This window comes from Artemia franciscana, chromosome 11 (assembly GCF_032884065.1).
Source record: "Artemia franciscana chromosome 11, ASM3288406v1, whole genome shotgun sequence".
NCBI classification, from domain to species: domain Eukaryota; kingdom Metazoa; phylum Arthropoda; class Branchiopoda; order Anostraca; family Artemiidae; genus Artemia; species Artemia franciscana.
The window spans coordinates 13,784,970-13,805,900 of record NC_088873.1 but is presented as its reverse complement, the minus strand read 5'-3'; the positions used below and the strand labels follow the sequence as shown (position 1 = coordinate 13,805,900).

General features: G+C 35.8%; 1 protein-coding gene across 2 annotated transcripts in view; it reads left to right on the top strand.

Annotated features, from left to right (window-relative positions):
- The window catches only part of LOC136032847 (E3 ubiquitin-protein ligase rnf8-A-like), a 58,232-nt gene that overhangs the window by 28,912 nt on the left and 8,389 nt on the right, over window positions 1–20,931 (top strand). For both annotated transcript variants that reach the window (XM_065713257.1, XM_065713258.1), the window contains exons 6-8: window positions 3,998–4,155; window positions 10,412–10,622; window positions 15,602–15,680. In XM_065713257.1, coding sequence (XP_065569329.1) covers window positions 3,998–4,155; window positions 10,412–10,622; window positions 15,602–15,680 — 448 coding nt within the window. The remainder of the gene's footprint in view (window positions 1–3,997; window positions 4,156–10,411; window positions 10,623–15,601; window positions 15,681–20,931) is intronic.

The window sequence follows — 20,931 nt, the reverse complement described above, 5'->3', positions numbered from 1 at the left end:
TCAGAGATAATCGTTCTTGGGTGGTCTGGGGTCAAGAAGGGGCTTGAGAGGATATATCCGAGGCTGAATTTCTGATTCCATTCGTAGCAATAGGAGTTTCAGGAAGCTGGCTGTCAATCCAACTCTCCCCAAGTACAATCGGTTCTCCGATGGCTAGCCAGATATCCAGAGGCACATGGAGGTCGCTCTTCATGCGCCAATTTGCATGGGAACTAACTCCGGACGAGCACCATTACCTCCCTTGTAAAAATGTTTGCGCTTCCTGCTATAAGAATGCCGGCATTTAGATACTTTGTCGTCGCAAAGTCGAGAATGGCTCGCAGAGCATCATGAAAATTACGGCGAGAACAAGCACTCTGTCCGGGTGAATAATAACATGAGCGAATGACCTAATCCTGGCACATGGGCAAGGGTAGGAGATAGGCAATCCTTTGCGAAAATCATTACTCTTTCTCCCTTTTTCCGCAGTGGATGGTCAATCGGGGGTAGCTTTGTAAAATCCTGAAAACCAGTCATTTAAGGAGATCTGGATTTCGTGCATGGACTTCAGTAATTGCTATTATGTCAATATGGTTCAATTTTGCTGTTGCTTCTAACTCAACTAACTTTTCAAAATCAAACTTTCGGCGTTCGTAAAAAGGAAAACGGGAAATAATAACTTTTTTCTATCAAACTCTTTAACAACAGATTAAAAAAACGTTTTATTCTGGAGCAACTTTGGCGGGGTGTAAGTATTAAAGTTAGTGCTGGGAGTGGGGAGAACATCACCTAAAAGTGAAATAATATCATTCGGGGTGTTGTAGGAAGGTTTGTCGTAAGGCTCAGTTTCACCACCCGGGACCGAGAGACTACTAAACCGGTTTCGTAGTGGGAGGGGAAGAGGTTTAATTTTAGAAGTTGGGGATAAATTAATAGAGCTGCGGGTCAACGTTTCCTCGTGTTCCAACAATTCTGCAAGATCAGTTTCTTCTAATGGCGAAAACCTGTTACTAAGTGGGACGGCGTGGCTTGTAGTCGAAACGCGGGATGCGATGTCGGTAATGAAAAGGGTTTTCATGGGCGCATTTGGGGGGGGGGACCGAAAAGGGGGTTTCTTTGACTCAGCCGTTGGCCCCTTCGTGTCAACAAGTTTTTTGGCACTGGCTCAGGTCTGGGATTATTGCTTGAAGCATTGCTCCCATAAACAATCTGGCTATGGTTTGGCAAATTATAATCGAATACTGGATCGCGGTTAAAATCATTAAAACGAGACAAACAGTCAAAATACTTAAAAGGCAATGAATGACTAATCCGACATTTTAAATTACTAGCACTATGAGCAAACCTGTACAATTTCTTGACACAAGCCATCATAGGGCAAAGATCGACATGTTCGAAATTGCAAGTTGTTGCTTTGCACTTTTCAGTTTCTATTTTGGGCATATGTATAGAAACTGCAGTTCTCTTTTTTGTTGCAGGACCCTCCTTCAAAATACTTGCAATTTATTTACGCGAGGATTTTCTCGTTGATTTGGTTGTTTCTTCTTATCAGTAACATTTTTGCTTTCTTGAATAAACGGACATTGTTCACGAAGTGTGCATGCACCAGTTGACTTTAAAAAGTAACATTTTCTTAGTTTCTTGTCTTTCGGTAATTCCTAGTCCTTCAGCAATTTTCACGACAACGACAGAACTTTTTTCGAATAGCTGTAAATTCAGAGCGTTGATTACGGTCTGCTTCATTGACATGGATTAGGCTTGAGATTCAAGTTTTACCTCCATGTTGTGGGCGTTTTTCAAGTTGCAGGATTAAATTGTCTTTTGAAAGCCAACAGCCATAACACATGAGCTGCATTTCCAGATGGGTTTTTCTTGCCGTAATTCTGGTGTGGCTCCAGCACAGGTGGAAGGGGGGATAGAACCATAAATGACATTTAAAGCACTGAATCGTCACACCTTTCCTTCACAATCTCTTACATCCAGGGCAGATATAAGTAGCTCCGGCTGGTGTCATATTCAGTACACAGTTTTACTGGTAATACAACTAATTAGTAAGTCCAAAATCAATATTCATCAATCCCAGGTGAATTTATACTCAGATAATTAGCTGTCAAATAATCCGAGTTTCGATTCTGGAGCTATTTTCAATAAGAGTCTGTAGGGAAATCAAATAACCAAATATTTTCAAGTTCAAGGTTGATTATGAGAAGTCCATAGGGAATCACAATTGAGTTTTACTGTATAATGAGACTATATCCACATTTTATCCAATTGAGGATAATCTAATCGTGTTGAAGAACAAATTGACAGAATTAGTGACTAAATATGACCCGATAATATTTTTGACAGATTTATTTATTTAATTTGTTATTATGAGTAACTTATGAAATTGGATTAATAATATAAACATAAGATATTTCATTGCACCAAATACTAATATACCGTTGCATAAAATAGCAATCCTAAAACTTTGTTTTATTAATGTAAAATAATAAATTACAACAAACTCCAACACTTGTGCCAAATTTATCCTCTGATTAAATTTCAATTATAATTTTTTGAAATGCTAGGAAATACAAGCAAGTCAATCCAAACAATTCTGGGGACTATGAACATTGCCAATATAAGCTAAGTTTTCACCGTCTGTACCCTCATAAGGAACCATATCCAGAAACTTTTTAAAACTGGATACTGATTTTACTTTTTTATATGAGCCAGGAAGTTTTGAAAAGTTCCTAAAAGGTGCTTAACGTTTTTCGCTTCAAGTGCTTCCAAATGTAGTTTTCGTTGGCTTTTGAAGTAGAAAACGACTTCAGATTTTTTTGATGTCCCTTCGATTTTTGGGAGGATGTTGCTTTATTTTGCGAGGCATTGGTGTGTGACCTTACGCTAATTTTTTTGATGACCCAACATAATAAATAACTAATAAACATAATGAATCAGTAAAGTCTATTTTAAAATTATGTGTTAATACATCTTATTTATTTATTTAATGTTTTAAAGATTAGTGAATATAAATAAATGCATCTAAAATGGGAATGATACACGCACATGATAATAAATTAAGAATAAACATAAATACGTGAAAAAATTGGATAAGTGATTACATCTGGAATTGACATAAAAAGTTCACATTGTTTCTTTAATTTTTTTTTCAATTTATTGTTTGACAGGATTCCTAAATATAAATAAACATATTTAACATAAAATGAGAAATGTGCTAATAAATATAATAATTTATTTAACACCAAAAAGAAATAAATAATTGAAGCAAATTGGAAGAACTGGTAACACGATATGGTATTGAAGTTTATAATTTTTCATTTATAAATAATTGCAAATGTTTTAACTAATCAATTAAAAAAATGTAATGCATATAAGTATGTTTTGCCCTTTTTTTTATTTTTTAATGTCTGCTCTTAACTGATTTCAAAGCAGAAAGAGAAAAAAATTTGGAAGCAATAGAACGAAGAGTGGTCCCTATAGTTTTTGTATGTGTTTGGAGAGTAGGTATAAATTTTTTTTGCATTTTATGATGAGTGTGGAGAGTTTGACGATTCGTCAAATGGATTTTACGGAGTGGATGAGGGGGAAGAGTTGTGGATTGGAAAATTGGAGGGGTGTTTTTGTTTTATTAGTAATAGGAATCTTGTGCGGTTTCTTCGTGGAGGCATGACCAATCATGTGAGTGTTCTAACATGATTGTGTTTATATTAGCTCAAATTTCAAAAAATAAATAAACATAAAAAAAACAGTTACTAGTGTTTCTCTATGTCGTTTTTATTGTTGTAATGACTTTTATAATTGTTTAAGTGATATTATTTTAATTGTTTTTATATTTTTTTTCCTTTTTTCTCTCTTGGATGGCCACGGCTCTGTTGTGGATTTTTTGTGTCAAATATTGTATATTTGACACAAAAATAAATTGTACAAGATACTGTTTGTGTCATATATACTATATTATGTTAAATATACTATGTTATTATACTACTATTCTATTCTGTTATGTACACTTCAGGCACCCAATCTACTCAGCAAAAAAGTAAGGCTGAACTTCTAGAGGAATTGCGCCAAGAAAAGGAGGCTCGAGAGAAGCTTGAAGCATCTATGAAGAGACACATCGAGTGTTTAGATTCGGAACTGTCTTGCAGCATTTGCAGCGAAGTATTTGTTAAGGTATTGTAGTCTTTTAGCTTTATTTCATGTTATTTTGTTTACTTTCTCCTACATATCACTCATATCAGATAGGTTCTCTATGTACATTTTAACTAGAGAAGTCTTATCTATTCATTTTAATATTTGAAAAGATTTGAACTGCTCCGCTTTCTAAAATATGATTGGGTTCTCTGTGTACAATTTTAAAGCAGTGAGAGGATCGAAAAGTTCCTGTGTGACAAGATTTCGAAAATTAATCGCTCTCGAAAAACGAGGATTTTGTCGAAATCGAAAAGTAAACGTTTTAACGTTCTGGTTGGTACAAAGCCCAGACACAAAGTATATACTGCAGATGTTAAACTTAGAAATGTTTTGGTAACCGAATGGTTTGACATTTGTTCTTGTTTGTCATCACTCTCTTCGAAAAATGATCCATCAAAGTCACTTGTTGCAAGTAATTTACTTAGAGTATTTGTTCTTTACAAAAGAACGAAAAATAACTTATGAAACAATTATGATCTTTCTTGTAATTACTTACTAGTTTTAATCCTATGCTCAATTATAAATATTGATGGATAAGCATGAATTAATCGTTTGAATAAATTGACTGTTTGGTCAATGTTTCAACGCTGTCTTCCATTGTATGAGAACCACCATCACAAATAGCTTGAAGCCATACATAGTACCAAGCAGTAGCGAAGGGGTTCCAGTTTCTGTCGGAGCCCTATCCCTTCGAATCCCTATCTTGACACTTTTTGAAACTTATCAAGATGCAGGTGTCTGTTACATCATAGGGAATGTTTTCTAAACGATGCAGGTGTTTATTGCGTCATAGGGAAATGTTTTCTGAACGAAGCTTGTGTTAATTTCTAGTAGTTTCTATTTAAAAACCCTTCAGGAGCCTGCCCAATCAGGACTTCCTTGGAGGTTACGTCATAGGGTTGGGGGTGTTATGTAAAAGGGAATGTTAGAGTCCACAAAAAAAAAGGGGGGGGGGCTTATTAAGACATTCCAAGACGTTTTTTAAGACATTTTTCTGCAAACCTTTTCAAGATTTCTTTAGTTCTTATGTAATAGGGAATGTTTACATATGTTAAGGATGATGCATTCACATGTGGCTTTTTTCAAGGCCCAATGGGAAATCCCCGCTTGTAACTGAAGAGGACAGACACGTGGGATGTTACGTAATGACGATGCATCTGCAGGGTGTTACATAATTCTTTATAAGCGATTTTGTTTTTCTTTCTAGGCGTTTTTTCAGGGAACGTTTGTTATCTTAAGATTTTTTTGTCCACATTAGGATTTGAAAGGGATATTCCCTCTCAATAGACTGGAAAGCCAAAAACTTGGACTATGAGAGCCTTTCTAATACTATGACTCGGCTAACACATTTTACATGATAACCAACTGCATGCAAGGAGAACTCCCTGTTGCCACATACTAGAATTATTGAATGAATTGCATGTTCCCATATGCCTGCAATAATTTACATGCAGAGGGGTAAAATCGATTAATAAAATTTGGTTACGCTTGGTCTGCTTCTGCGTATTAATTAATGCTTTTAGAGAGCGTTATCGGATAATGTTGTGCGTTGCTCATAGTGCATTTAATGGTAATAGAGTCTATTACGCTATTGGAAGTTGAATGTGCTATCAGGGGTGAAATAAAGGAGAGAGAGGCTACAAGATGCTTAAATGGTGTAAACAACTACCTATCAAGGTTTTATTCTGAAATAAGAAATCTAAAAGACACAGACTTTTGTACATACTAGTATACTAGGTAGTGTAGATACTAGGTAGTGGTGTCTACAGAGTCTCGTGTTCATGTGGAAAATTTTTCATTGTCAGGAACTATGAACAACTAGGGGAACGATTGCACGAACAAAAAATTTCAATAGATAAGTCCCTGAAATTTGGAAATAAAAATGACAACTTTGATTCAGCTCTGGTCCAGCATATACACAAGAATCCTGGCCATTTAGTTTCTTTTGAAGAGGCAACTTTAATATCTGTCGTAAATGGCCTACCACAATCTTTAAAAAGAGGAAATTGAGATAAAAAAAAAACAAAAACACATAAACCGAAATTTGGCTATAGATAGAGACACGGGAGATATTTCCTTAAGCCCAATTAATAGCAACTTAATATTAAAAGACTCAATCAATATTTTCGCCCAGTCTAATTTAAGACAGCCTGTCCGCATCTCGAATGAAAACCGAAATTGTAGACAGGCAAAATCTATTGCAAGGCAAAGAATTTTTATTCAATCCAATTGGTAACTTCTCTTTCATTGATCTGAAGTTGGTTTTGTCTTTTGATTCAGTGTCTTTTCTCCTCTCGTAGAATTCACTTAAGAAGGTCAGATTTTGTTGTTGTTGTTTTTTTCCTCTTTCTTATATTTTTCGAGCACTGAGTACGATTTGGCGGAAGTCCTTGTCGAAATATTTGCTTGATTTTCATCTTCATATTTTTGCTACTGGCTGACAAAATCCTCGTTTTTCACCTATTTGATTTTTCTCTCTTCATTTATTTTTTCATTTCTTGTTTTCTTACGTTTGTACAAAACAAATTTATAAGGCATTATTAAAAACATGGAAAAAGTATTTAAGGCATAACGAAGGAAAAACAAAACATGAAAAAGCTTATAAAGGATAAAATATAAGCAAAAAGAACCATGAACTAAAGAAAGACGAGCGTCCTAGCAACCACTTCCAGAGAGGTGGATATTAGAGGTAAATTGAATCCATGTTATAATGTGGACAAAAAATATTTACATAATAAATGTTCCCAAAGAAAAACGCCTTTAAAGAAAAAATATCTCTAAAAGTATTATATAATACCCCACGTGAGCATCGTCATTACGTAACATCCCAAATGTATCTTCCTCAATTATAAGCGGGGACTCCCCATTGGACCGTGGAAAAAAGTCACATGTGAACGTGTCATCCTTAACATAAGTAAACATTCCCTATTACGTAAGAATTATAGGAATCTTGAATCGTCTTGAAGAAAAGTGTCTTAAAAACGTCTTGAAATATCTTAAAACGTCTTGAAGAAAAATTTCTTGAAACGTCTTGAAAAACATCTTGAAGAAAAATGTCTTAATAAATCTCCCCCCCCCCCTCTGGACTAGCGGACTCTAACATTCCCTATTACATAACATCCAAAACCCTATGACGTAACATCCAAGGAAATCTGGATTGGGCGGGCTCCTTAAGGTTTTTAAAATAAAAACCATTGAGCAATCAACACGTGCTTTGTTTAGAAAACATTCCCCGTGACATAACAGACACCTTCATCGTTATTGTTTAGAAAACATTACCTATGATGTAACAGGCACCTCCGTTTCGAAAATTTTCTTAAAAGTGTCTTGATTGGGATTCGAAGGGATAGGGCTCTCAGAGGAACTGGAACCCTCTCACTACTCCCAGCCACTTTTTTTGACATTACAGGATAGGCCTCTGTATTATCTACCTGTTGTCTATGTAACAGAGTATATAACATAAACATAGAGTACCCCATCACAGGTAGGGAATCTTTTGAAATTAATATTAGTAGTACCCAGGTTTGAAGACTGTCTGATCTTCTTGTGATTATTTATCAGTCTTAATCCCGTGATTATTTGATAGATATTGATGAATATGCATGAATTAATGTTATGAATAAATCGATTGTTTAGTCAAAGCTGTCCTACCAAATATCAGCACCATCAATGCAAATACCTTAAACGTCTTGAACGTCTAATCTAATAAAAACGTCTAGTACCTGGCCCCTTTTTTGCCACTACAGAATAGGCCTTTTGGATATCTGTTTTATCCTCCTGTTCTGTTTGTAACGGAATCAGGGCTGTATCCAGGAATATTTTCTGGGGTGGTGGACTTTTGGGGGCTTCAAAAAACGCATAAAAATTTCTTTATATTCTTTTTTGTTATTTTTTTTTTTACGATTCGGAGGAAATGGTTTCTTATGGCACTTGGTGATAACCGTCGGCTAATTCGGAAAAAATAGAAAAATGAATTATTTTTAACTTACGAACGGGTGATTGGATCTTAATGAAATTTGGTGTTGGAAGGATATCGTGTCTCAGAGCTGTTATTTTAAATCCTGACCAGATCTGATGACATTGGGGGGCGTTGGAGGGGGGAGACCTAAAATCTTGGAAAATGCTTAGAGTGGAGGCATTGGGATGAAACTTGGTGGGAAAAATAAGCACAAGTCTTAGATACGTGATTGACATAACCGGAACACATTTGCTCTATTTTGGGTAGCTGGGGGGGGGAGGGTTGATTCTGAAAAATTAGAAAAAATGAGGTATTTTTAACATACGAACGATTGATCGTATCTCAACGAAATTTGATATTTAGAAGGATATCGTGTCTCAAAGCTCTCATTCTAAATCCCAACCGGTTCTGGTGAGTTTGGGGGGAACCTAAAATCTTGAAAAACGCTTAGATTGGAGGGATCGGGATGAAACTTGGTGGGAAAAATAAGCAGAAGTCTTAGGAATTGGGATGAAAGTTGATGGGGAAAATGAGCAGAAGTCCGAGATACGTGATTGAAAAATTGAGGTATTTTTAACTTAAGAATGGGTGACCGAATCTTCATGAAATTTGATATATAGAAGGAACTCATGTCTCAGACCTCTAATTTCAAATCCCGACCAGGTGTGTTGGCCTTGGGGGGAGTTGGAGGGGGGAAATTGGAAATCTTGGAAAACGCTTAGAGTGGAGGAATCGGGATGAAGCTTGGTGGGTAGAATAAGCAAATGTCGTAGATACGTGATTGACCCAACCGTACTGGATTTGCTCTCTTTGAGGGAGTTAGGGGTGGGGTTTAGTGCTTTGGTGACTTTGGTGCTTCTGGACGTGCTAGGACGATGAAAATTGGTAGGCGTGTCAGGGAACTGCAAAAATTGACTTGATAAAGTCTTTTTCCCCGATTCAACCATCTGGGGGGCTAAAGGGAGTGGAAAAATTGGAAAAAAATGAGGTGTTTATAACTTACGAGTGGGTGATCAGATCTTAATGAATTTGGATATTTAGAAGGACCTCGTGACTCAGAGCTCTTATTTTAAATCCCGACCGGCATAAAGCCTCTGATTTTCCTTTTAAATCAATCTATTGATTCTTAGAATTTCGCTTGAGCTCATACCATATGAACTCTTGGCTCTTGGCTCTTTCGACCTCTTCACAAGTGCGATATGAGCTCTTGTTTTTAAGTACATTTATAAATTAGAACACCTTGCATCAGCAACTACTAATGTATGAGTCTTTTTTTTTGTTTTAGCGGGTTGTTCTTATAAATGTCGTAGATACGCGATTGACGTAACCAGACAGGATCCGCTCTCTTTGGGGGAGTTAGGGGGTGGGGTTCAATGCTTTGGTGACTTTGGTGCTTCTGGACGTGCTAGGACGATGAAAATCGGTAGGCGTGTCAGGGAGTTGCACAAATTGACTTGATAAAGTCCTTTTTCCCGATTCGACCATCTGGGGGGCGGAAGGTAGAGGAAAAATCGGAAAAATTGAGGTATTTTTAACTTACGAGTGGGTGATCGGATCTTAATTAATTTTGATATTTAAAAGGACCTCGTGGAGCTCTTATTTTAAATCCCGACGTTCATTAAGCCTCTGATTTTCCTTTTAAAGCAATCTGTTGATTCTTACAATTTTGCCAAAGCTCATACCGTATGAGCTCTTGGCTCTTCCGACCTCGTCACTAGTGCCATGTGAGCTCTTAGCTGTTGTTTAAACTATATCATAGCACCGCGATTTTTAAGCAGGCCTGGGAAATGACTGCTAGAATAACCTTTTGTCAAAAATTTCATTTTTTTTAATTCATCTTTCAGTTCTACGAAACGTAAAATTTGAAGTAACTTAGTAAGAGAAAGAGCTAAATACAAAATGTGAAACACGGCACTGCCCATCTCTCGAGCTTACTTTTGCTGCATTGATACGATGAAAATTGTACTATTTCAATATCACAAGAGCTAGTCAAATGTAAAAAAAAAAAAAAAATCTTACCTGAGAATAAATTTTTTCCCCATACTAAAAAAATCCCTGAAAATAGTCCCTTTTCCATTAGTCCACTTAAACGTATGACCTATTTGATTGCAAATGGTGTCTTAGAGAAGAAATTTTGAGACTTAGTGAAAATACTATGTTTTAATTTGTGATGTGATTTATTTTTACTATGTTTTCTGCTTAGAGGCCAAGAATATTAGTGAAAATGCTATGTTTTAATTTGTGATGCTATTTATTCGTACTATGTTTTCTTTTTAGCCAGTTAAACTGCCCTGCCTACATACCTTCTGCCAAACGTGTATCCTGCAGTGGGAACGAAACCAAAGAGATTGCCCCATGTGCAGGGCTAAGTATACAACAGTTGGCCGTGCAGATAGTCTTCTAGTATGCTGCATTGAGAAGCTTATCGAATCTACGTATACTCAAGATGAAAAACTCAAAAGGGCTGAACTTGTAGCTGCGCGTGTAGGTATGTTCTTGTGACTTTATAAAACAAAAAACTTAAAAGATGTATTTATAAAACGAATATTTTGTGCTAGTACTACGGCTTTGTATCTATTTATATTCAGCATGCAGATGGGTAAACCCTCTGCTTTATGCTTCGTCTATTAAAATTCTTTAAAAATATCAAAAGTCCACTGGAAATTCTGCAACTTTCTAAATAAAAATTCCTAAATTACATAAAAGTTTTACAGCGTACAACTGACCAAAATACTCAGTGTGTAATTTTGTTTATTGACAAGTAGTCAGGAAGCCGCATGAGAGAAATGATGATGTTTAATGGTTTGAGTGATCAGCAGGCAGCAGAAGGCTTGAGAATGTGATCTAATGTAATCAATCATGCTGAACCCAATTCCCTAAAAAATTTCCCAAAATTCTCTAAAAAATGATTTCAACTGATAAAATTCCCTTAAAATCAATGATAAATTCCAAACTTGTCGATTATTAGTAAATTAAAGGAATTTATTAAGGTTTAGCATTTTTTTTTCAAAATTGTTTTGTCTCTTGCTGTACAATTGTAATCTTTAAAAATTTACTGAAAATATACCATAATTTATGGCATTTTGGGAAAAACTTTGGAATGGAGCCTGATGCATGAAATATAATTACTACCGGTAAGATTTACGTGTGAAACTATTGAAAAAAAGAATTCCAGAAATGGAATGGAAACACTCCCATGTCATCTTTAAATCTTAGTCAGCCAGAAAAGTGTGGCAAGATTTACCAAAAACATGCAGGTGACAACAAAATTCAAAGATCTCATTGGTTTGCCAGTTGATCAGAAGGTTCCCATTTCAGACTTTTTTTGCGATCTGGCTTCTTTATAGCGTTGCCAACGCAGCTTATGAATGAGTCAAGTGACTCAGTAGAATCTTAACCATATTTTGGCTAAAAAAAATTTCTCTACTGAATATTACAATAGAGCTGATATTCATATTACAAAGATTGGGTATCAGCCAGTGGTTCCCGATTTTCCCTCTAGCCCAGCAGTGGTGGAAGAACCCATTAAGACTTTCAGGAAAACTGTCAGAGAACTAGGGCTGAGTTTCCACCGTTGTCATATACGACCAGGCTGTATATGAAATCGTACATGCTGTCAGAGCAAAAGATCCGGTAGCATATTCTGACGTTGTCCTCAGAAAGGGTGGTTTTAATGTTTTTTCAACTTTATGGGTGCAATCGGTTGTAGAATGGCGGATACTATCAAATTCCAAGGCAAAGAAAAACTGATTTAACTTTCATTTGACGATTTTTAAGAATTACTTTTTGTGCTGCAAGCAGCTTTAAGTCTCAGGCACTCTGGAGGCTTTCAAGGCCGGAAGAAAACAGTGATGTTAAACAAAAGTGGAAGTATTGATACTAGATTTGAACAACGTCAGAGTGGTACCAGAAATAGGTGGATATTAGAGTGGTGTTGCACAAGGACTGCTAGAAAAGGGATACTGGTATTGTATATGTTGATGCGAATGACACAGGCATGTTTGTCCTTTTGCTTTATTATGATAAGATATTCTTTGGGTACCATTCAAATTGTGAAAAACGAAAAGTTTATGTCTGATTCTGTGAATATTCAGTGCCTGTGCATCAGCTTTGCTGGAATTCACCAAACGATCTAGTTTTTTTTCATCTGTCCTCTTCATGCGTTTTCGGGCTTTGATGGAGTTTGTTTTATGTTCTGTTAGGGAATAAGAGTATTGGCTAAGGCTCTCGAGAAATGAGGATTGCGGGAGTGGACTGCTTTAATTGTGGAAGAAATAGAGAGGTCTAGATTTGATCTTTCTGTGCAAGAAAACTTTATTTATTTTTGCAGGGAAGTCATTGTCGCCGTCTGTGGTAAAAATACACACCTTCTTACTTCTCCTTACGACCTTTAAATATATTTATACCCTCTACAGTCTACAGCACAAACTCGAATATTTGCCTCCATCTGACGCTACCTTTTAAGTACTATGTTATGCGCGTTTCCCTCCAGTGGGTTATTTTTTTTTTTTTTTACAATCGAACTGACCAAAGTTTGACCTAGATGTTTGGCTGGAGTTTCCAGAATTTTAAGGTTAACTCAGTTATGTCTACCCTGAAGGTATACCCATATAGTGTAGTCCCTGAGTACTGCTCGTGCAAACGGTGTACAGGAAATAGCTCGTGTGCGGGAGGTAGACTGTGCGATTTACTTTGTGGCTTTGGTGGGAAATATTTGAATGCTTCTTTTATGCTGTATAGCTAATCTTCCTAGTTCTGTAGTTTTTGAAGTTTCTTTTATCCATCATTTAGACTCAGGTAGAAGATTTTACAAATGCTTACTGATCACCTACTAGTCACGTTTTTGGCGATTGGGTCCCTGAATGGGTCATATTATCTGTCAGCACTGTTTCCTTTTACTTCGATTAACTATAGTACAACATTTTCTAATTTCGGAAACATGTCAATTAGCTAAATAAGTTAACTTTTTTTTTTCATTTGCCTGAATAGAAATTATCAGTCAATCAAGAGGATAAAGAAGAAGAAGAAAGGATATTTCTTAGGTCTGAGCCTTGTAAAGGGAGGGGGTATTGAAGAAGTTAAAATGATCCAATAACAACTTATAAAGTGGTGTTTGCAGGCAAAACTAAGTAAAAAGAACGTTCTGAGAAGGTTTTTTGAGCAATTTCAAGAAGAAAGATGGTCTAAAGTGTCCGAAATTTAATATTCTTTTCTTATGAAAGTGACACTCATTTACACTCGAACACTGTCTTAGTAGACAGTGTTCGAGTGAGCTTTTCCAAAGCTTATTTGTTGTTACTGGCTGTCATACATATGCTGCTTAATGGAACTTGTCGAAACAATAATAGTTTTTATTTGTGGGCTAAAATTTAACAAAATTTGTTCTAATTTTGTCCATAATTTGTTGTAATGTCAGGTTCTTTTCATTTAATTGAATGAATTGAAAACAACCAATATTAATGTTTTTACTTCTTCAAGTGTAAACCAGTATGCATGCAAAAGGAAAAAAGCAAAATTCTACAAAATAAAGTCTGATGTCTTTGAATTTTCTGATGTTTTCAACTTAAATCTCTATGGTTCAATCTATTGGGAAGCTACCCTGTCCATGTACTCAGGACAATTCTCAAGACGGCGCGGTAGGGCTGTTTTAAAATTACGTATTTATCAAATTTACAAATGGTGAAAGAAAAATAAATGCTAGGATTAAAATAAATCAAATTAATGTGGCAATAATTCCATTTCTGGACCAAACTTGTGGTTATTTTTCATTTTGTTATACAATAAACAAATTTTGGTTGATGAAAAACTTATATATATTTGAATACACTAGTAGATGGACTTGCCACCGGTGTAGAACCTCTCTAAGTGCTGTATTGCTGTTTAATGTAGAAAATTACTGAGGTGTACTTGTGACTGTTTCGAACCATATTGTTCTTCAGTTCTCTAAGAAGGAGATTGCACATTTGGCTTTCAAGAAAATAAAGTTAAAAGCTACTCATATTTCTCTGGTCTCACGCCATGACGAAAATCGAAGAGTATCAGAAAATTCAACAGGGATTCTTTTGTTCTTGCTGGTTGTCAAACCTCTACTTATTGATAGAACTTGTTGAAATGATGAAACTGTTTATTTGAGCAACGAAATTGAATCCAAAATAATGCTGATTTCGTTAAATAATTTGTCGTAATGTCAGGTATTCACCATATAATCCTCATATGGAAACATATTTAATGTTAAGATTATTTGTTCTTTAAATGTAAACAACTGTTTATGCTAAATAAACAAATAAAATTCTTGAAAATGAGTTTTGACGTCTTATAAAAGTGACTTGTCGCTCAAGCAATCTCTTTTTAAAACTTTTGTAGCTTTGGGAGTTAATCTGATAGTAATAAGGTTTATCTAATACCGTTATAATTAATGTAACAGTGTTAATCTAGTTGCGCTATATAATCATTAATCCAGTAGTTAATCTAATTACGATGCAGGAGCGGTGTCTTGAGATTCGGCATTTACGGAGATACGGTACTAAAAATTCGTAGTGTGAGCTTCAGCATCGGCTGAAGACAAAGGGCCCATTCGTGAATTACCACAATGGACCATCTTTCGTCGAGAGGAGTGGACAATTTGTGATTTTACTCTGATATTTGATTCTAAACATGGTGAAATTTTCTGTCCTTTTTATTAGCGATCTTGTCAGTCAAAACGGTTGACACCACAGGGTACCAGGGACTTAGATCCAGCATTTTATGGGGGGGGGGGCAAGAGGGGTCTATATCCGGATAGTCAAGGGATATGGGCCATATAATGATTATTTCTCCGAATTATTGGGGAGACAATGGCCCCCTTGCCCCCCCCCCCCACCTCAAAGGAAGCCTCTACAGGAACTCCTCAAGCATTCGAACCGCTCAAATGATAATTCCTTTGTGTCAATTTTTAACATTTTCCTAGTATGTATGCTAGAAGACTTTTAGAGACTGCTCTTGCCTGAACTTTAAAAACGAATTTTTGTTCCTTTTAATAAAAAAAAGACGCTTTTTGAATATGCGACTTTAATCAGAACTGAATATCTCTATCTCCTACACGAAACGCTAGAAGTTAAATGGTTTATCCAAGATTCTTTGTAAAGTCGGTTGTTGCTTTTAGTTTTTTGTCATTTATTTGGACCTTTTATCCAAGCTCTAACAGTTATGGCAAGACCACCCAAAAAAGTTTAAATAGTTTGGCCGCACAAACCGAAAAGTCTATTATGGACAAGATAGGCAATCTTTTAAGGTCGTGTATCATCCTATAGCGTGAAAGTAGAGACAAGATTTTGAATGCAGGGTTTTATCTTGTTTTGGCAAAATGGAGATTTTGTTTTGATTTCTACCCAGTTTATTTTCCCTCAAGCAATTGACAGGACTAAAATAGATCAATAAAAACTTTGGCCAATATGTAAATAAATTCACTTATGTTTGCTTATTTCCTAGAGCTAGAAAAGCAGCTACTCCCGTCAACGTCTGACAGCGGCCAAACGCGTGGGTCCAGAGGAAGAAACTCAGGACAAAGGTAAAAATAATATTCTCTTATATTTTTTTCTTGTGCATGTATTTTCTTTTGCTGCAATAGTGAATAGAAAAATGCTTAGTTTATAAGGAAGGTAGTTGTTCTTTCAGCTGAAACTTCTGTATTTTCCCTTGTAGCCGCGCTTTCTTGCTGACGCAAAACTTCTCATGGACATCGGATGCAGGGAAAATGCACGCTGAAGTATTTATGTCAAATCAGTTCATTTTTTCCATTGTAATGCCAACAATAAAACAAGTAACATGTATTTAGACATAAATCCAATTAATATTTTTTTAATGGATGCGTTTTCATTGGTTCAGTTGAGATATCTCAATTCAGTGTTTGAATCTCCATAGTACATAACTACGCTGCTAAAAATGGATGAACCGGGACAAAAAAAAAAAACACAAAATAGCCGCTTTTGCCCAAAAATGCAGCTTCGTGAGCCAAGTGTTTTTCTTCGAGTATAGTTGACTGTTGACCTACGCGATAATTTTTAACCTTACGCATGTTCTTTAGTTTGTTTTGATGAACTTGACTCCGCACATCAAAATCTAAATATTTTCTAAAATCTCTTCCCCTGGACCCATCTTAGGTCCATTCATATCTGAAGACTGTGATTTGCCTCTGGCTATTCAACATTATAAAGTTTTTGAGGCAGTATCACATTACATCTGTGTTGCCACGTTCAACAGTGAAAATAAATGAGCAAATCTAATTAGTCAAACTTGACAACACTTCGTGTTCGTAAAAAATAAAACATAGATATTCTATTGATACCCAAAGAGAAATAAACTTCGAAGGGAAAGTTAAACCTTCTTAAGGTGCTGGTGTCATATCTTCTTAGTATATTTTTTTTTGTGCTGGTTTCCCTTGTTTTTTTTATTTGGTGCCTGCTACTACTGAAATCCTGCATAATTTTATTAAAAATCGAATTTCACTTTACTAGTTTTTTTTGATATATTTGACTGTGATAGTTTCCAATTGACCAATCTCAGTAACCAGTTTTCACTGTCACTTCTTTTGTACTTAATTTTTTAAAGCTAGACTCTGACGGGAATCAGATTTCGGAGTTTAATTTCCCAAAAAGAAGGAAAATAAAGTCAAGAAACTATTTTACGAAACTAAGGGTGGTTTAAAGTTTCCAAATTAAATGTCTGAATTCAGCATTTATTCCCTAATTACTTGTTTTTTCAGAAGTCCCAATATCCCCATATTTGCGAAAACAGTGAAGAATATCGTAAGACCTATGTGACGAACAGCGTTTAATTACATTTTCAAATTCAACTTAAAAAATTAACTTGAATTCAACTTAAACTTACAGTTACAGGAACAAATAGACAGGGTACCACGTAGAAATATGGTGTTTTTACTAGGAGATTTTAACGCCCAGGTTGGTAGAAATAGGGATAGATGGTATCCTAGCCTAGGTAAATTCGGTGTAGGAAAAGAAAACAGTAATGGCTACAGACTTTTGCAATTTTGTAGGTATAACAACCTAGTTATAACGAATACAATATTTGGTTATAAAATGGCCTATAAGTTGACATGGTATTCACGTGATGTTTAGACAGCAAACCTTATTGATTATGTTATTGCAAACCGAAGACTAGCAGGATCCATACAAGATACTAGGTTATATAGGAGTGCTGTTATTGATGTTAAAAGTAAAGACAACCTTCTAGTAGTGTCTAGGGTTAATTCAAAGCTTAGATTTCGGAAGGTTAACCACCTTTCGGGAAGTTATGATGTTGGTAGACTCCAGGATGTAAATTTGCGATAAACTTTCCAGGAACAGTTGAATACTAAACTTGAGAGCTTAAAATTTGACAGTGTGGAAGATGGGTGGAATAATTTTAGAAAAACATTTGTGAAGTTGCCGATGGTGTCTTAGGGAAGAGAGTTCAGACTGCAGCTAGGAATATTAGTGAAAAAGCTTTATGTTTAATAGAGAGTAGAGGAGTTTTGTACAAGAATTATCTGAGTGATAGATCATATGAAAATAAAAGGAATGTAAAGAAAGTGGAGAAATAATTAAAATATGAATTAAGGAGGTGTGAAGTGAAGGCCATAGATAAAATTGCCGAGAAACTGGAATATGCAGCTAGAGGGGATAATAGTAAAATACAATACTGGTATGTTAATAAATTGGGAGGGAGTACTCAATCCGGACTTGTCCCAGTGAAAGATAGGAATGGGGCCACAATTAGTGATAAGGAAAGAGTTAAAGAGAAATGGGCGGAACATCTTGAGAATGTGCTAAACCGAGATACAGTTGCAGGAAAAGATACAGAGGAAAATGAAAAAGTTTGTAATATCTTGGATGTGAAGGAAGATTTGTTTCGTGAGGAAGAATTAGTGATAGTACCAAAAAGGATTAAAAATAATAAGGCTCCAGGTGCTGATAGCGTGGTAAATGAGTTTCTTAGACACGGTGGCTCTAAGGTTTAAAATAAGCTACTGAAGACTATGAATATGATTTTTGAAAAGGGGAAAGTACCTAATGATTTTAAGAAACCTTAATTAAACAACTGTATAAGAAAGGTGATAAGAGTGAGTGTAGTAATTATTGAGGCATTAGTCTGGTCCCTGTAGGTAGCAAATTACTTAGTAGTATGATACTTTTTAGACTGAGAGATTCTGTAAACAAAGTTTTAAGAGAAGAACAGTGCGGTTTAAGAAAAGGTAGAGGATGTGTCGACCAAATTTTCACCCTTAGGTTAATAATTGAGAAGTGCCTTAGTTGTTAAACACCTTTCGTCCTCAGTTTTATACAGTATGAGCAAGTGTTCGATTCTGTTGATAGAAGAGCTTTAGCAAAGGTTTTATCCTTATATGCTATACCAAACAAATACTTTGAAATGATTAGTGCTATGTACGAGAATAATACTGCTGCGGTTAAGGGAGGAAATGAGGTTAGCAGCTAGTTTTGTAATAAATCATGAGTTAGACAAGGTTGTGTTCTATCCCGCTTTATATTGATTATTTTGATGGACCTTGTCTTAAGGAGCACAGGAAAGGAAATGGGAGACCACGGAATCAAATGGGGAGGAAAAACTCTCCTGGACATAGATTATGCTGATGATTTAAGCATATTAGATGAAGGTGTGAGCAAAATGAATGAACTTTTAGAGTTTTTACGGGTTCAGGGTGCTAGAATAGGTTTGAAAATTAATGTTAAGAAGACTAATTCACTAAGACTAGGAATAAGTGAAGATGAAAAGGTTACATTCGTAATGAAAAGATTGATCAGGTGGGCAGCTTCACTTTGCTTGGTAGTATTATTAGTAAAGGTGATGGGAGCAGTGAAGATGCTAAAAGTAGAATAGCCAAGGCCCAGGGTGCTTTTTTACAGTTAAAAAAAGTTTGGAAGAATAGAAGATAAGTCTGTAACCCAAGATATTGGAAGGTACAGTGATGACAGTGGTCAAATATGGCTCTGAAGTATGGGCGCTCTGGAAAGCGGATGAAAATTTACTAGATGTTTTCTAGAGAAATTGCCTAGGGATTGTTCTGGATACCCGGCTGACTGACCGTATTTCAAACAGTAGGCTCTACGAAAAATGTTGTTCAATCCCGCTTTCTAGGGCTATAGTGAAAGAGAGGTTGAGATGGCTAGGCCAAGTTCTGCGGATGAAGGATGATAGATTGCCAAAGATTGTTCTTTTCGGTCAACCTTCTTTGGCTAAACGGAAAGTAGGTCGTCCTCGTCAGGGGTGGGAGGGTGTCATTAATAAAGATTTAACTGAAATAGGAACTTCCTGGAGGGTATGAAGAAGGAGGCTTTGAATAGATTGGGTTGGAGGAGGGGTATGCGTAGCTGTGTTGGCCTCAGGCGGCTTGGTGCTGCGGTGAGTTATTATTATTAGTAGTAGTAGTAGTAGTAGTAAACATCATTATCGGGAAATATTAACTGAAAGGCGAATAATTGAACGATTAAATTTGGCCTCATTGTTACCATTAATGTACAATTTGACGAATATATTTTACTATTTGTATCTAGGATGTGATTCTGCATGAACTCCAAAAATATAATTTTATTTCATTGTGTTATATACTATTATATAATTTTATTGTTAAGCTCTTATTTACGAGATAATAGAAACAGTCAGATTCACAGATTGTTTAGGAGCCATGACGGTAATAGTTCTAAGTTGGTGCTGAAAAAGTGCTACTGTTTCTGGATGACCAAAGGAACCAGTGACAAGTCCAAGAAATGGCAAAAATTTTCCTCTTTGCAGCGTTTCCGGTATTAATGAGCGCCAAGAAAATTTGCATATATTTAGGTGGAAATAATCAATCTAAGAAAAGGAGAAGGGAAGTTAAAGTACATCTCCGTTGTGGGCATTTCTATAAAACAAGGTACTCATCAGCTATTTAAGTTGAACCTTTTGCCAATTGCTCAAGAAACTTTCAAAATGTTTATCTATATAGATAAAAAGAAATGAATGTCTGTACTGTGTGAACCGTATGCATTACTATAATGTTCATTATATCACCGAGAAACTAAGAAGTGATTGAGCACACTCATGCGAAAATACCCTCCCTCTTAGAGTCCTCTTAATCTTTCGTGTACTTCGCGCTGTCTGAATTTAGATACCCCTGGACACAAATACTTGCTATTTGCTTCTGTTCACATTAATCACACTTTGTGAATTTTATTATCCAACAACATTCGACGACTAAGTTGATGATCCTAACCTAAGCTTTGGAATACTTTTAATTCTAAGAACACGATCATTATTTTACATGTGGGATAATTTTCCAGGGGAGAATTGTCGAGACTAGTTTTAGGTGGGGAAAATTTTGGAGGGGGAATTTTTCGCGGGGGGAATTTATGGACAAGAATTTTTTTTTGAAGGATATACCGCGGGAGGGGGATTTTCCCCGGTGTTTGTTCTTTGAAATTTCCTCCGCTGAAGCATTTCATCATATGATGAAAAACTTCAAATTAAGTTTTTATTTTTTTTTTACTCCAAATTTAACAGACTGACTAGGTCCGTGCTTAAGGATTATATCAGAGGGGAGAAGGGTCAAATTTGATGGAACCTAAATAAAAAGGATTTTATAAACAATTTAGAAAAAAAACGGAAAATCGCAAATTCTAAAAGTTAGATATCTTAGGGAAAAACCGAGGAGGGGTGGGATTTCCCTGCGCATATGCCTGTCATTGAATGTACTCCTTTATTTTTTTTAGTAGATAGTATGTAATATATTAGTAAATTAGTTGCAAAATTATGAAAGAACTCGGCTA